At 39.5% G+C, this 17614-nt stretch overlaps 1 protein-coding gene across 4 annotated transcripts in view; it reads left to right on the top strand.

Moving 5' to 3' along the window:
• The window catches only part of MRTFB (myocardin related transcription factor B), an 85347-nt gene that overhangs the window by 29601 nt on the left and 38132 nt on the right, over positions 1-17614 (top strand). Inside the window, exon 1 of one of the 4 annotated variants that reach the window (XM_032231226.1) lies at positions 12349-12654. The exons of the other annotated variants lie outside the window; for them this stretch is intronic. Within the exon in view, the coding sequence (XP_032087117.1) occupies positions 12528-12654 (127 nt within the window). The 5' untranslated portion in view covers positions 12349-12527. Of the gene's footprint in view, positions 1-12348; positions 12655-17614 lie in introns of those variants that run through there. 4 annotated transcript variants of the gene reach the window in all.

Below are 17614 nucleotides of genomic sequence, written 5' to 3'. Positions count from 1 at the left end.
ATTTTTTAAAAATTATTATGGAAACATTATTGTGATCCCCACTGATAGCCCTATCTTCTGTCAAATGAGTAATCTATAATCACCTATGGTGGCATGAGATTATATTAAGAGATTCTTTATAATTTAGTTTCAGGGGGGAATTCGGAAGAGACACAGGAAATCCATGTAAATATGCATTACATGTCATACATGGTTTTGTACAATTCTAGCATATTTCCTTCCTTTTTTTCTAAGCAAAAAAACCCCCAGCATTTAATTGTGTGGGAACTCGGTTCAAAACGGAAAGGGGGAATGAGTAGCTGCCTAAACAACATGATGCTGTTGTTTGTAGTAAAGCAGAAATCCTGGGGAATTTTGCGTTTCTGCTTTTGTTCCGTGCTCTCTCTCGCTGTCTCTATATTTTTTAGAATTCTGCATAAAAATGCAGTGTTTATGATTGAGCCAAGGAGCATAAGAGTATTATAAGTAAACTAGTTGATAACCTGGCATTGCCCGGGTATTTATTTATTTATAGGGGGAAAATGTCCAGACCAAATGTAATTTCTAATGTTGGATTTTTCCCCTTACCAGAGAGTACCCCCTTGTGGAGTACTGTGATGCCGTTACCATGGCAACTCCACTGCGCTGTACAGTAGAAGCCATTTTAAGGCATAACAGGCTGCATCTTAACAGAACACACACCCTGAGGGGTGTTAGGGATGTCTTACTCCCACAGTATTTTTTTCCAGAGAGTAAGTCATCTGTGTACTAAGTTTGGTTGAAATTGCTCGAGGCGTTCCAGAGTTATGCTGGAACACACACACACACACAAACAAACACACCCATATATATACAAGCCCTCTAACAGAAGTATGATAGAGAAATAATGTGTTCCTGATTAGTGCTATAAGAACAAGTACAAATATTGGTAAAAGAAGTGGTATTTATTTAAAGACTTTATTTAAGACTTGAACATTAATAGATCACTATTATGTTTAGTTTCTTTTCTTTTTTTGTGCTTCTTTTTAAAACCCACCAATTTGAAACATTGTTCCTCGGTGAGCCTGAAAATTCTATAGTGTACAAATTATCAGTCTTTTTCGGATACTTTCTTAACTTTTTCCCCCCCATAAAGCTGTCCTTATTTACTTAACTGCATATTTATACCACTCCTTTCCCTGGGGGGTGGGGTGGGGGGGTTCAAGGCAGCCTACCAATCAGAATGACTTCTCGGGTGAGATGGGCAGCATATAAATTTAATAAATAACAAAATCATGTCCTCCTCCAATTTTTCAATTACCCTTTGAAGTCAGATGGGCTGTGAGTGACTTGCCCAGGGTTACCCAGGGTGCTTTCATCAAGGGAGAACTTGGATCTCCATCCTTTGCCTTAACTCCATAACTACTATGTCACATTGGCCCTCTCATCTTCAGCTGCAAAAACAGATAAGACTTGCCCAAAGAAAAATCCTACAGTTTGGGGAATGAATGGTCTTAGAGCCTTTGCTCTGACGAGCGCTAGAAATACCTCTTTAATTGTTGTTAGTTGCAAAGTTGTGTCCGACCCATCGCGACTCCAAGGACAATGTTCCTCCAGGCCTTCCTGTCCTCTACCATCCTCTGGAGTCCACCTAAGCTCACCCCGACTGCTTTGGTGACTCCATCCAGCCACCTCCTTCTCTGCCGTCCCCTTCTTCTTTTGCCCTCCATCGTTCCCAGCATGAGGCTCTTCTCCAGGGAGTCCTTCTTCCTTCTCATTAGGTGGCCAAAGTCTTTGAGTTTCCTCTTCAGGATCTGGCCTTCTAAAGAGCAGCCAGGGTGGATCTCCTCTAGGACTGACCGGTTGGATCGCCTTGCAGTCCAAGGGACTTGTAGGATTCTTTAATACTTACATTTATTATGGTTTGCTATTTCTAATAGACCTCTGTTCTCCTTGTCCAGCACTTAAAAGAGTTAAATAACCCCTTTTTGGTTTTAATTGGAAGGTTTAATTTCATTTTAATTGGAAGGTTCCAGGGCTTGACTCTAAACTTGAGTGGCCCTTCAATGGTGCCTTTTATTTTTCACGGGAGAATTTCTCTGTGCCTGTACGGGAAATATTGTCTGTATCTTAAACCTTCTGAGCAAACACAGAATTGATCATTCTTTTCTAAATTGCATCATCCTGGTTCATTCAGAATGATTCATCGGGTTCCGAGGTTTCTGTTTTTTATTTAAAATGCTTTGGATTCCATTATTTCTCTTCTCTATAGTTTTTGTACTTCTGAGTCTATATCCGTTGAAAGTATATCATTACCCCTGTAAGTAAAATCCCCAGGCTGCTTTTATCCACAGGTATAAATTCCACTTTCATTTTCGTGGTTAAAAAGAGAGAGAGAGAGAGAGAGAGAGAGAGAGAGCAAAACGTGTCTTTATTTTAGGACACCTGATGGAAACTTATTCTACAATTTTTAAAAAAAAGTATTTGAAAAGATACTTCATGTTTTGGAAAAAAAAAAGGTAAATTTTGAACTGGCAGCGTCTCTTTGCACTAAGCAAGCAGTCAAAAGAAAAGTCTTCGGCTGTTGCAATTATGCCAGCATTTCCATTAAGGCAGGAATAACTTCATTTTGTGCGAATGCCAAGCCTTCTGTCAAACTGGGCTGTTAATGTTACTCGATAAAATGTTCTTGCTTTGAAATGGTGTGGTGAAAGTTGGCACGGCTGGGATCTTTTCAAAAGACGGACTTCTTCCTTAAAATGTGTCTTCTGTAGGATTTTTTTAAAAAAATACCTGGAATACTTAATGAAAGTAGCAAAAGCACTTAGATTTATATGCTGCTTCACAGTGCTTTACAGCCCTCTCTTAAGTGGTTTACAGAGTCAGTATATTGCCTCCAGCAATCTGGGTCCTCAGGGTTGTCCAGCTGGTTGAAACCCTTTGCTACATGTGACATTTTTTTCCCTTAAATTTTTAAATAAAATATACAAAACAAACAAAAGCAAAGACAGAAAATAAGAAATAGAAAAAAAAGTTTTTATTTAAAAGGGAAAAAAACCCCCATACAATCATGCTTTCCATCCTTCTTTTTGAAATCAAATAAATATCATCTTAAACCTTTCCTCAACCTCTTTATCCATATACAGATTCCAGTCTTTAAAAAAAAGTCTCATTTCTGCAAACTCAGTTAATTTTTTTTACAAATGTGACATTCCTAACATCGTAACAAATGCATTGCATTTAATATATTTAATTATCATCTTACTCCACACACACACAGAAACGTATGACTAGTTTTTCTTTTTCTTCCTTTTTTTTTTTTCTTTTCCCCTAATTACTCGCATGGGGATTATTCTTTATACTATTTATGTTGTTTGTATTTGTTGACATGAATTGCACCATTGGCCTAAAACCAATTTCGTTGTATTTATTTTGTACAATGACAATAACAGCTATACTATTATTCTGTATTTTTTTTCAAGAGGGCATTAAATGTGAAGGAGAATTTAGATCTAACTATTATGTCCTGCCCTGAACCAAGCGCTCCTTTGGTGAAAACTACCTATGTTTGTTTGTGCTGTGCTGGGTATGTACAGAAGAGTTTCATACAAGGAAAATTATCTTGTTTCCATGGAGACTTTGAAGTGTTCTGCAAATTCTGTTGCAATCATTCTGTTTGACTAATTTGACTTCAGATTTCCTTTATTTATAGTGTTTTGTTCAATTGTTTGGTTTGTTTATAATCACTAAGATTTAAATTATACTTTATAACTCTTGAGTGTCTAATGTTGATTTCTCAATGATTATCAAAAAAATTTTTATTGAAGAATTTGTTTGCAAGTTATCATTGTATATAGATGCACTTGTGGGTTGGAAGCAAGAGGCTGAATTGAAAAATCAACGCATTATGATGTATTTATGTATTTAATGACTAACAAAGTCTAAAGGAACTCACCTATATATTGAGAAAGCTAAAGAGGTAGATCTAATCAGAATATTGGCTAGACTGGTAGTGAAGTATGCATAGTCATTAGTGGTCCTTTTAGTCATTATGTATGCATGTTTTGGTAAGTGCCAACCTCTGATCCCAATTCAATTCTAATTTTATTTGTAGAAATGAGAAGCTGGCATTATTTTTAATTAACAAGAAAGGATCTATACAAATCCCTTATTCATTCTTAGAAAAATTTAACATGATGCATGGCTGCCACCCAAAACTTTAGAATAAGGATCTGGCAATATGTATGACGTAACACGATGTAAAAAAGATGTTGAGACTCTAGAAAGTGTGCAGAGAAGAGCAACAAAGATGATTAGGGGACTGGAGGTTATGAAGAACGGTTACAGGAACTGGATATGTCTAATTGAATGAAAAGAAGGACCAGGGGAGACATGATAGCAGTCTTCCAATATCTCAGGGGCTGCCACAAAGAAGAGGAACATTTCTCCAAAGCACCTAAGGGCAGGACAAGAAGAAAACTAATGGAAAACTAATCAAGGAAAGAAGCAGCTTAGAACTAAGGAGAAATTTCCTGACAGTGAGAACAATTAATCTGTGGAACAGCTTGCCACCAGAAGTTGTGAATGCTCCAATACTCAAAGTTTTTAAGATGATGTTGGATAGCCATTTGTCTGAAGTGGTGTACCACTTTATGCAGTTGGAGACTTGGTCATTGATGATGAGTTATCGCAGGCTTAGAGTTTTATTCTGGAATTGATTCCCTTGGAGGAGCCTTGCTTATTAATATGCATTGATTGCGATGTCATTTTATGGCTGGTAACAAATTATTGTCTCGTCTGCCTTCCGTCAACGAAATGGGCCATCCACAAACAACTAATAACTAAATTCCAGGTGACTTCAGGGCATTGCTGTCAATCTACAAAATGACCTATTTACAATATAAAGTACTAACACTGATGCTTCAGTTGAATTAATTTGTTGCAAGTGATCTATATCTTGCTTGTAGAAGCCCAAACATGTCAGAAAAATCTTTCCAGCTCCCAAAATTACTGACTTAAACAGTTTTTATTGAAAAGAGTTCTTTGTTTTGCCAGTAAGTTTTGCAGTCGGTTAGCTTAAACAAGCTTCTTCTAAGAACAAGACATCTCAACTCAACCAGCAGCTACTCAGTTGTAGCCAGGTTGTGTTTACCTCATGGATGATTGTATGATTTTAATAAAGTATCTGTCCATAAATTGTCTGTTATTTATTGACATTCATTCTGGGAAGCCTTAGAAAAGACAATTAAAAAAACAACGAACGAGTGATTAAAAAATTGTCATGGTGGCTTCAGTTTTGGAATGGCTTCATCAAGGGATCTTCATTTTGATCTTGCTATTTATACCCACTTTGGAAAACATTTGTCTTGTGTTTCCTGTTTCACTTTAAATTGTTCTGGCAAAGCTTGATGGTAACTCCATTGGGATAAAAATAGCCTTAGCTAATTTGTAGGTGATGACCTTGGTTAGAAGAAAGTAATTATTTCTAAGATTGTTTAAAAAAAAAAAAGCTCTCGGAAGAGAAATAGCTACATTGAAAGACATGTGTAAAACTGCAATTCCTTTTCTACATTCCTTGTATCAGTCCCAAGGCTTTCCACTACATTCAGATAATGCATACTTTATCTTAATACGCTAAAAATCTTGAAACCAGAATAACTAATGTCGATGTAAAAAGAGATTTAAGATAATGCTAGATTTAAATGTCCTAATCCGAAAATATCTGTTATCGTTTATTTGGGGGAGGGGAAACTGTATGGAGAATAATTATTTTAGTTTTTCTAGATAAAATAATGGTTAAAGCTGACCTTTAAAAAATTTAATGTTCACTCTGATTAACTCTTTATGAATGGGCTTAAGTGTAAATATGCAATTTATTATAGGGATTCCATACAACAGCCATTTATTATATTAGTAGCTGAATTAAAAGATGAACCCAGAACATAGGTGTTAATTGTTTCTTGCATACCGAAGGATTATTGAACTTTTTACTATTTTTTTTTTTACATAACTCAAAAGCATATGAAGACGTGCATCAAAGTTTACTTTAATAATTTCTATGTCTTTGATGATGGGACATCATCATGAAGCTAAAAACTTCAATGGAAAAAAAATTAAAAATGTTTCCCTTCTTCCCTTCCCTTCCCTTCCCTTCTTAAAGCATGTTCAGAGCCCAAGTCTCTGTTACGTTACCAAATTGTTATTTTTATCTGTTAAAGATAGGCAAAGTTACTTAAAATCAACAATATATGCATATCTTCTTGCAATTAAATATCTGGGCCAATAAATGCTTTCCTTAAAAAATGAACTTGTAAAAATAATCATCTGGAGTAATTGTCTCAGCATTACCCTGATCCTGCCAAATTTGATAGATTTCCCTGGGGTATTTGTTTGTTTTTTACAGCAGTTGCCAGGAAGACTTTTATTTAGGTCTATTTCTAACTTCTCAACTTTCTTCTCAAGCTCATAGTGAAGTAATGGGAAAGCAAAGTTGATGTATGTACCAAAAGTGTTTTTGATGAGTAAGAACTTACCCTACGGTATATACAAAGGAGAGTTTTTCCACTGATTCATCCCTTTAGGGTAGAAAGATGAGGTCATCTCAGACACATATACATGGTCAACATATGCTGTTCATGTTACTAAAGGGGAGAATGGGTTCAAAATATATGATAGCCACATTCTATATGGATCTACCAGGGCATTGCTCATGGTGACGTATGGCCATATCTGTCATAACTGTAATTAAAGCAAATTCATTATTTATAAATGCGGGATTTGAAATCCAAATTAATGCTCAATTGAAAAATCTCTTGCATTGTTTGCAGATGATATATAAGCAGGCAAAAAGGGGAAAGTGTGAGAAACCAAGTCAAAACAACCCTGCCTCGGGAGGCAGAAAATAGATGGGGGCGGGGCCAGCCAGAGGTGTCATTTACCGGTTCTCCGAACTACTCAAAATTTCCGCTACCAGTTCTCGAACTGGTCGGAACCTGCTGAATACGTCCTCTGTTTTAGGAAGATGTTGGATAACCGGTTCTGGAAAACCGGTAGTGGAAATTTTGAGTAGTTCGGAGAACCAGTAAATACCATTTCTGACTGGCCCCGCCCCCATCTATTCTCTGCCTATCGAGTCCCAGCTGATCGGGAGGGAATGGGGATTTTGCAGTATCCTTCCCCTGCCATGCCCACCAAGCCACGCCACGCCCACAGAACCGGTAGCAAAAAAAATTGAATCCCACCATTGGTGGTGTAAGGTTTCCTGCCTAAGTAGGGGGTTGGACTAGAAGACCTCCAAGGTCCTTTCCAACTCTGCTATTCTATAATTGGAATGACTTAATACCAATAGCATCAACACTTTTCTCTCCAGCTTTCCAAAGACCATAATTTACATTTATAGTAATTATAACTGGATTGATTAACATGTACGGGGAAGAAACCATGAATTTAGTAAAGGGATTGGATCAACGAGCAGCATATTATATCGCTCCCAAAGTGGCAATAAAAATTAGCTGGCAGTAGAGCAAAGAAAAATCATTTCCTTTTCTCTCAAAAATTAGTTTTAGTTGTGCCACAATAATAAAAAATTCCAGGGAGCCATTAAGGAAAACTGTTTTTGCTGATTGGATGGCTTATTTTGGAAGCTGCTTTTGATTACTAACTGAAAAGATTAAAAGGATGCTTACACTGAAAATAAGAGATTAAAAAGCCCCAAAGAGGGGGAGGGATAGTTCTCTGGAGTGATTTAATGAGGATAAGTGCTGCAGCACAAAGAAAGTATTAGAATTTTTCTGCTTAAGAAATGTCATACAAAATTAAAAAAAACAAAAACCCAGAGAATGGAGGAATCATAAAGCTCATTCTAGAATAGAGTTGCAAACTGTTTTATGTTACTTAGATGTCATTCAAATGTTGGAATTGCCTATTAATTCCTGGTCAAGAAGATAGATTTTCAGCTAAATGAAGTAATACCGTCCTCTCCTTTATTATTTATTTAATTTATACTTCAGCTTTAAATAAGGTGCTCAAGATTGTGTATATGTGTGTAAATACATACATAAATGCATAAATACATAAATATAGATATACACAAGGGTGGGCTGCTGGGGGTTCGCACGGGTTCAGGCGATCCTCTAGCTAAGATTCTGCCCAGTTCGGCAAATCCCGAAATGCCATCCCTGGCTGGCCATGCCCACTTCACCCCTCCCGCCCCAGGAGTCTCCACATGGCCCATTAGTCATGCCAGGTAAGTGCAGGGCCTGTGCGGAGGCTCTGGAAGGTGGGGGGGAAACGGGCCTACCAGAGGTACTGGAAGTCCAGAAACGGGCCTGTTTCTGGCCTCTGGAGAGCCTCCGGAACCCGGGGGAAGCAGTTTCCACCCTCCCGGAGGCCCAAGAAAAATCTCTTGAGCCTGGGGAGGGCGAAAAACGCCCCCTCCCCCCCATGGTGCAGGAGGCCACGCCCACCATGCCCACACTCACCCAGCAATGGGGCAGCGAACCCATTGCTGCAATTTTTGAAGCCCACCCCTGGATATACATATATAGATGGGTGTTCTCCAAACTGCACAGAATCTTAGCTAGAGGTTCTCCTGAATCCCGGCGAACTCCCAGCAGCCCCACCCCTGGATAGGACAGGACCAACAATTGCAGAGAGGAAGAAACTGCAAGTCACGGGTGGGTGGGTGGGTGGGTGGGAGGGTGGGAGGGAGGGAGGGAGGGAGAGAGAGAGAGAGAGAGAGAGAGAGAGAGAGAGAGAGAGAGAGAGAGAGAGAGAGAGAGGAGAAAATATGAATTCTTGTTGCAAAACAGCAACAAGATTCTGGAGCCACAAAAATATATCCCCTCATTCTATTGTTCACTATATGAGAGATGCCTATGGAGATTCTTCATCGTCCAGGTCATGGTGCTTTTCCAAAAGACAACAGGACTTCCTTGGCTTTTTTCCTTGAAAACTGAAGAAACTTCTTGGATGGGGAAAAAAAAAACCTTTTCAAGGAAAAAAAAAACCCACCAAGAAACTCCAGTTGCCTTTTGGAAAAGCACTTTTGGACTATTGAGAGAGAGAGAGCGACCCGCCCAAATTTACCCAGGGAGCTTATGTCCATCCCTTCCCCAGTATAGCATAACAACTCTCTCTCTCTCTCTCTCTCTCTCTCTCTCTCTCTCTCTCTCTCTCTCTCTCTCTCTCTCTCTCCCTCCCTCCCTCCCTCCCTCCCTCCCTCCCTCCCTCTCTCTCCCCCTCTCTCCTTTTATTTCTCTAAGTTTCCTTTTCCCACCTGATCTAATGTTCCCGTGGCTTGCAGTTTCTTCCTCTCTGCAATTGTTGGTCCTGTCTTATCCAGGGGTGGGGCTGCTGGGGGTTCGCCGGGGTTCAGGAGAACCTCTAGCGAAGATTCTGTGTGGTTTGGAGAACCCCCATATCCCACTCTTGGCTGGCCCTGCCCACTCTGCCCCGCCCCTATCAGGAGTCCCTACGCGACCTGTTTTGGATGCAGGTAAGGGCAGAGCATGAGCGGAGGCTCGGGGAGGGCGAAAAACGGGCCTACCGGAAGTTTGGGAAGGCTGGAAACTGGCCCATTTCCGGCCTCCAGAGAGCTTCAGGAGCCTGGGGAAGCCATTTTCGTCTTCCCGGAGGCTCGAGGAAAACCTCCAGAGCCTGGGGAGGGCAAAAATGCCCCTCCCCCTTGCTGTGGTGCAAGAGGCCGACTAAGCCACACCCACCATGGCCATGTCCACCCCACAACTGGGCAGAGAACCCCTTGCTGAAAATTTTGAAGCCCACCCCTGGTCTTATCCATAGCACCAGTGCCTCTTTTATTTCCTTTAGGTTTCTTTCTTTCTTTTGCATCTTCCATATTTTCTTTCCTAGGTGGGCTGTATCCTTTTCCCCCAACTGTATGTTTTGCTTGGCTAGTGCCTGGATGTGTGGGTGGTGGTCCTTGGGTGCTGTCTGAGCTTGGTTGCCTTCTTGCAGACATTTCATTACCTGACTAAGTAACATCCTCAGTGCTAGAAGGGAGTGGTGTTTGTTCTCTGTTGATCTATAAGCGACTTGCCCTCGCGGTGTTGGTGGGCGTGTCCTGGATGGTTCTTTGTTTAGGCTGTTGTTTACTATTTGTTTGTTTGAATTGGTGGTTCCTTGATTGGGTGGTTGGTAGTTCCTTGGATTTATAAGTGTGTAGAATGACTGTTGAAACAAACAAAAAAAAAGGTCAGTGATTGTACAGTGAGCAAACCTCTGGGGTGGTGGGTTGTTTTTTTTGGGGGGGGGGTGTCTTTCAGTATGTTTCTTTCTATTCTAAGTTATATCACTTGAGTGCTGTATCCATAGTGGAACAACTGTTTTGCTTTGCTTTGCCTTGTAGAAGGTTAGCACTAACTTCTCTCTAGGAAGAAGGAAACATCATAGGAAATATGGAAAAGGCAGAATATTATATTTCCCTGGATAAGAAATGTAGAAACATGTTTTTAGGCAGGAAACAAGCTTTCTCTTAATAGCCCCCACCTTTGTCAATGGGCCATTAAAAGGCCTGAGCCAGTCTGTTCTACATAGCAAAGGTCTCCCACCTTCAGCTGCAGGGTGATGGGATTAAGGCACGATAGTATTAGCCCCGTTACCCATCTCACCACAGGGCACCTGGGAAGAAGCAATGCTCAACTAAACTTGGACTCAAAACACAGCCTACAGAGTTTGCACCTGCATGGCCCTGTAGGAAGTTATCACCCAGCCTTCTCCCAGAAAAATGAAATATCCTAGGAAATATTGAAAAGGCAGAATATTTCTCTGGATGTGAAAAGAAATAAACATGTTTTAAAAGACAGAATAGCTGCCTGTAGCTTCCTGCCCATCCCCACTTTGTCAATGGGCCATTAAGAAGGCCAAGCTAGTCCCTTTACATAATAAAGACTTCTCCACTTCAGCTCCAGGGGGATGAGATTAAGGCATGATATTATTGGCACTTTACCCAACTCACCACATGGCATCTGAGAACTCAACCAAACCTGGATTCAAAAGGCAGCCTAGAGAGTTGCCTTTGAATGTCCCTATGGGAGTCTAACAACCAATCAGAATACAAGCTCAAGATCAAAGGCCAGGGTGGGATAAAACCAGGGACTCAGCATCTCAGTCCTTCCTTCTCTTCTTCTCCACCAACATTGAAGCATGTGATCACCTTTTCTGTTCAGGGCTCAAGCCATGTGGTCCTGTCCAACAATAAACCATCTTTCCAAGCAGCTTCCATGTTTCCAGGGTCTTTTCCCCCACTTGGAGCCGAACCCAGGACGACATTTCTTTCACCAGCCCCATGGGAATATAATATTCTGTCTTTTCAATATTTCCTAGGATATTTCATTCTTCTGGGAGAGGAGTGAGTGCTAACTTCCTACAGTCTCTGAATAACAACGCAAACGTTTTTTTTTGTTGTTGTTGTTGTTGTTGCACAAGGGACATTGAAATGAACGAGAGTTGTGCAGGAGGAAATCTGTTTGTTGTTCTTGGGGTCTCTACACATGCCTATACTTAATTTCCTACTGACTGTTGAGGTCTGTTGATTGAGTGGGATGGTTATCTACTCTCCTTTGTAGAAAAAGGACTGGTTTTACACAAAGGTGGTGAAGACTTTCTTTTCTTGTGCACTGCTTGGAGAGTCCAAGCAATGGGTTAAATTAGTCTGGTTGCCCTAGGACTGAGGAATCTTTTCCTTGGCCACGCCTCCTGGTGCTGCCCAACCCCAGAATTTTTCCTCAGTCTGGCCCGTTTAGTTTTGTTGAGTTTTCGTTTTTTCCATATAATTCCAGATATTGCTCAGGCGTTTTCTTTCCCCTAGTCAAAGCCAGCAAAATCAGACCAGGAAAAGGTGATCGGTAGATAGGTAAACACACAACATGTTAATACTCTATTATAATTGGCCAATCAGAGCTCACAGTCCTGTGTTTAAATATAGTTTTTAACTTATAACTCTTTTGGCTTCTGTGCAACCCTCTTTTCTATTAGAACATTAATATTAGAGCCCTCCATATTAGAAACCAAAGGAAGAACGCAACACACCAGGCAACCAAAAAGTGTTTGCAAAGAAAAACAAAAAAACACCCCAAAACCTTTCCAAAAAATAGACCCCAGTAGGAGTTTGTCATCTTAGGTGCAGCTTCTCGCCAAATGTTGCTCCTTCTGCAACGGCTGGGATTTATTTTTAACTGCTTGACTCAGAGTTTGTCAGATGATTCTGACCATCAAACTGCATATTGAATGCAAAGCAACCGGGAGAGAGAGAACCAGGGTGGCTGAAAAGGGGGAGGGATCCGGAGCAGTTGCCTGGGAAAGGAAGGCGGGGTTTGGGAGCTCAGCCTTCCTCCCTCTCCGAGTGCTTTTAGTCATTTGAATATACTTTTCGGGTCAAGCTGGGAAGCAAAGGCTAATGGCTGCTTTCAGATGCTCTAAAGACATAATTGCTCAATTATTGCCAAAGTGACTGAAAGGAGCAGCATACAATACCGCTTTGGCTGGCTGGCTGGCGTGTAGATCGGTTTCTTTCCCTTCGCTAGATGCTGCCTTTCTGAAGGAATCCCATCATGATCGATAGCTCCAAGAAACAGCAGCAGCAGCAGAGTTTCCCAGGGATTTTACCTTTCGAAGCTATCGAATCCTTCAAGGGAAAGGAATGCCTTGACCCAGACATCCCAAAGTGTCTTAAGGAAGGTCAGTTCTGGGGGACGAGGGGGGAAAAAAATACTCGGCATTAAATGCTGCTTTATTTTTGAGGAGAGGCGCGTATCGATAAACGGTTGTGGAATCAATCTGTGCAAACCAGTAGTTATAAATGTGAAGGGGGTGGTGGTGGTGGAGGCATGGCTGTTCTCCAATTCCAATGCTTGAAGCACAATTAATCTTTTAATGATGTACTTGCAGTAGTTTTTGTTTGGTTTTACAGCCAAGGACATCCAGAACAAATAGAACTTGGAATTATTTTTGTGGTATGGTTACTGTTGATTTCCATTATGGCATCTCCTGTTTTGATATAGCTTAGTTTCCCCCCCCCCTCCGTGTATTATGCAGTTAAATTTTGTGAAGCTTAGAGCCTTCTTATTATGTTAAATGATTAGAATAAAGATTTCCAAGTAGGAAGATCCTATAAATATTCAGTGATGCCATCTGAGCTAATGAGAGCTGATGTGCAGTAGTTTCAGGAGTAGGAAAAGGGATTTTCATTCCCCGAATCAACATGTGCGTGCGTTATATTTTGCAAGCTGAAGCATTTTTTAGAAGGTGGCAAAATTATTTTATCTGTCAAGTATTGGTCTTCCGTATTGAATGCGAGCTATCTTGGTCTTCCATTTATAATGCAAAGTTTTGTTATACCTTTCCCCCACTCCTCATATTTCCTCTAATAACAATATGCAGCTTCCTTACAAATCACAGTCTAGTTTTCTTTTTTGGAAAGGGCTGTGAAGCATTTGGTAGTGAGCCAGAGAACACTGTTTGTTTCCTTTGATATACAATTGGCACTTCCTTCAAACAGATAATGTTTTTTCCCCCCTTTCCTTCTGAGCCACACAAATATAGAGAATAATTCTGGTAAACATTGAGGAAATGGCAGCTGTAAGTGTGGTCCATACCCAGCAGAAATATATATGTTAAAGTTTAAATTTTGCAATTGCATCCATTCCAATACTGAAAGTTGTCTTATATTTTTAATTGTTGTCTTCCTTAAAGTTCAATGTTTTTCTCGTATGAGCGGAAAGCGATACAAAAACAGGATGTCTGGAATATCCATAATTTAGCTCAAGACAATACCTCTGCCTTACCATAGGAAGACATAATACTGTAGTTAATAAAAATATCAAGAGGAAACCTGCACTGGGAAAGTTGGAAGTAGTTTTTACTGGTTTTAAGACTTGACTTACTGTTACCTTATATCTCTTCCTATTATTACAATGGGGTATTTACTGGCATTCCTAAAATTTTTCCTGCTAGAAAACCCAGTGGACAGAGAGAAATTATTTGATTTGTCTCAAAATCTTCTCCTTTTCTGTGACTACTGGATTGTAGATAGATTGTGGAGATGATCAGAGATGCCCGGTATCATGTCAATTAATTATATTGCAGCTGTCATTTCTTCCTGTCTGTCTGTATTTTCTTGATCATTACCATAGCATTCCGTTCTCTGTCCAAAGAGTTCAGAGTAGTATATTTTTCCTGCAGTAGGTTAGACTGAGATGGGCTGATTGATCAAAAGTCACTCATTCAGCTTCAAAATTGACCAAAACCTAATGCTGTGATAGGGTATGTTAACACCCAACATAAATAACAGAGCAACAGAAATGATTGCATTTCTTCCTTCAAACCATGAATGCTAGTTGACCTTGTGATGGTTCTTGTGGCAGGCTCTTCTTGGAAGATTTGCTGAGTAGCTGCAATAGCTTTCTGTCTTTGAGGCAAAATTAAACCTGTTGGCATTCACAATTTTTTTTATTGTTTTGGGAAGTATGCAGATTAATGCATGTGCTCTTCTACCAAGAGACAATGACCTTCTCTAGATGCCATTATCTACCATCTTCTTTATAGGGTTGAGAAGTCTAACTCAGGATGTAATGACTTTATTCACACATTATATGAAGTCAGCTTTTTTGAGTTTGTTTTATTGAAAAAAAACAACAACTCCATAACTGCTTTGGCTCACGCAAGGAACATGGCAATAAAACACAGGGAATGGGTTCATGCAACCCGCTGAACCAAAACCAGTAATTGAACAGCTTAGTGCAGTGTGTAACTGTACCTACGGCTTTTCATAGTTAGATCATTTAATCTCTTATTAACTATCTCATACAACTGTTTTAAAGGATTGTGTTAGTCATACTTCAATGCAAGGACAGCTAATCTGCAGCTTCCATGCACTTCCATGTGTTTGCTTTGATTCTTAAAATAGTGTGTGTGTGTGTGTGTGAGAGAGAGAGAGAGAGAGAGAGAGAGAGGGAGGGAGGGAGGGAGGGAGGGAGAGAGAGAGAGGGAGAATGATCTTGTTGCAAAACAGCAACAAGATTCTGGAGCCACAAAAATCTAAGAAAAAAAAGATTCAAATGATATTTTATATCCATTTGGAACTGAGTATTTCTTAATAGCTCATGTCAGGATTGTTTTCATTTATTTTATTTTTTGCAACAATTCTGCTTTAAGAGTAAAGGAATCAATCCAACCTATCAATCTTCTGTGGCTTGTCATTTATTTCAATTGTATAAATGTTTAGCAGATTTCTTCCAGTACCTTTGTAATACTGGCCAGTTAGCTTTTGGCAACAAGTTACCCACTGCATATTCCTCCCCTACTTTTATAACATATCATCATCATCATCATCATCTCATCATCATCATCATCATCTCATCATCATCTTTTTTGCCCCAGAGTAGAATAGCTAACATTTAATAACGGATTTATGCACTTTTTATCATTTTTTTGCAGTACACAGGCATTTTTTTTTAAAAAAAAATCTGTTGCTAAAAAAAATTGAAAAATAATTCTATTTACATATTTTATAATGGGGCTAATAATTGGAGTGCAGAATAGTAGGGGGACAGTTTTCTGAATTTCTTTGCTGCCGCTTCATGGTCAGCTGGATGCAAAGCACCCCGAAAGTCTTGTTCTCAATTCCCACTGTTTGTCCTGCTGCTGAAACATTTGAATCTGTTTCAAGCTTGTTTTGGACGAATCACGAAGCACCGAATCAGGGCAAACTTCATTCATTCTATAGAATTTTAGCCACCCTGAATAGGTTGATGGAACCTTTAAAGCTAAGTTTGTTTTGAGCTTAGAAGAAAACATTCGTGCACAACCTCCAGTTATCCCAAAGGGGCTTTTTCAACAGCCCCTTTTTCTCTGACTCTGCATCAGAATTTCACAATTTATTCTCTATCCAATATAATTGGTTATTTAAAAAAAAATCTATTGGTTTAAGAGAACAAGATATTATTCTTCATTCAACTGCCAGAAAGCTGGGAGCAAAGAAATGATATCTTATCAGATATGTTTGTCACACAGTATGTAGTACCTAGGGATGCGGTGGCTCAGTGGCTAAGACACTGAGCTTGTCGATCAGAAAGATGTTCAGCGGTTCGAATCCCTAGCGCCACGTAATGGAGTGAGCTCTCGTTACTTGTCCCAGCTTCTGTCAACCTAACAGTTCGAAGCACGTTAAAAAATGCAAGTAGAAAAAATAGGGACCACTTTGGTGGGAAGGTAACACCATTCCGTGCGCCTTTGGCATTTAGTCACGCCGGCCACATGACCGCGGAGACGTCTTCAGACAGCGCTGGCTCTTCGGCTTTGAAACGGAGATGATCATCACCCTCAAGAGTCTGGAACGACTAGCACATATGTGTGAGAGGAACATTTACCTTTACCTATGTACTAACTAGAGTAACTACAGTTATGACTATGGAACCATCCAGGTCATCATTGGGACAAAGGTGCTTTTCAAACTGGATTTTTCTTTGTTTTTTTCCTTGAAGACATTTCACTTCTCATCCAAGAACATCTTCAAGGAAAAACAAAGCAAAGTCCAGTTTGAAAAAGCATCTTTGGACAAGCGTGACCTGGATGGCTGAGAATCTCCATAGACATAACTCTAGTTTACATACTGTGTGACAGACATATCTGATAGATACCATTCTTTGCTCCCAGCTTTCTGGCAGTTGAATGAAAAATGAATACATTTTTCTCTTAAACCAATAGTCGTTTTTTTTTTTTTTAAATAACCAAATTATGTTGGATAGAGAATAAGTGTGAAATTCTGATCGGAGTCAGAGAATTATAGACTGCTAACAAAAAAAAGTGATGTGTTTGGAAAGTAGAAACGTTGGGGGAAAAAATTCAAGCTAACTCTATCTTTACTTGGTTAGCTATTAATTGAAGTAGAGAGGAGGTTTGGTAAGTTTTCAGGCTTCTGTTGCAATACAACTTTCCACGATATCTGATAATTCCTATTCCTTGTTTATCTACTTATAAAAGGCTGACAAGAACCATACAGTGCAAATAATAAATTTGAGGTAAATAAAACAAACAGTAAGGTGTTAGAATGCAAAAGCAGAATTTATCACTTTAATTTGTTTTGCAATTTCAGATACGTATCGAGAATAGAATGTTAATGGGCAGGTGGCCATTTTTTGTCAGCCTTCTGGGCATGGTAGAAAAGAACAGACTGAGGAAGATTGGATGAAAATGTAAAAAAAAATTATAAAATAGTTTCACTGTCTGGCGCCTGGGTAAATATATAAAGATGGTAATTTGCTTGCGTATCTCACAAAACTGCAAATGCCTTTTAAATGTTTGGGTAATTTATAACTGCATCTACCAGTGTTTATAGTGAATCTGTAATAGCAGCCTTTTCTCTAGCTATATGAATGACCTTTTAAAGCACAATAGTAATCCAATAATTCTTTTCAATTTACTGCTACCAATATTTGCAATATTTTCTAAATAAAATTGTTCTAATATTAAAATGAAGACACCGACAACTAGGAAGACGAGTATGTTCTAGAGTCCAAGTACGGAATCTGTTTATTTCTGAGTTAAAGATAACCCACTGCAATCTATTTTGTACGTTTTAAAGTAAAAAATACAAAACATACAAATCAACCCCTTGTATATTTTATTAGTATCAGAAAAT

Source organism: Thamnophis elegans, chromosome 14 (assembly GCF_009769535.1).
Source record: "Thamnophis elegans isolate rThaEle1 chromosome 14, rThaEle1.pri, whole genome shotgun sequence".
Taxonomy (NCBI): domain Eukaryota; kingdom Metazoa; phylum Chordata; class Lepidosauria; order Squamata; family Colubridae; genus Thamnophis; species Thamnophis elegans.
The sequence above is the reverse complement of the archived record's forward strand: the minus strand, read 5'-3'. Positions and strand labels throughout refer to the sequence as shown.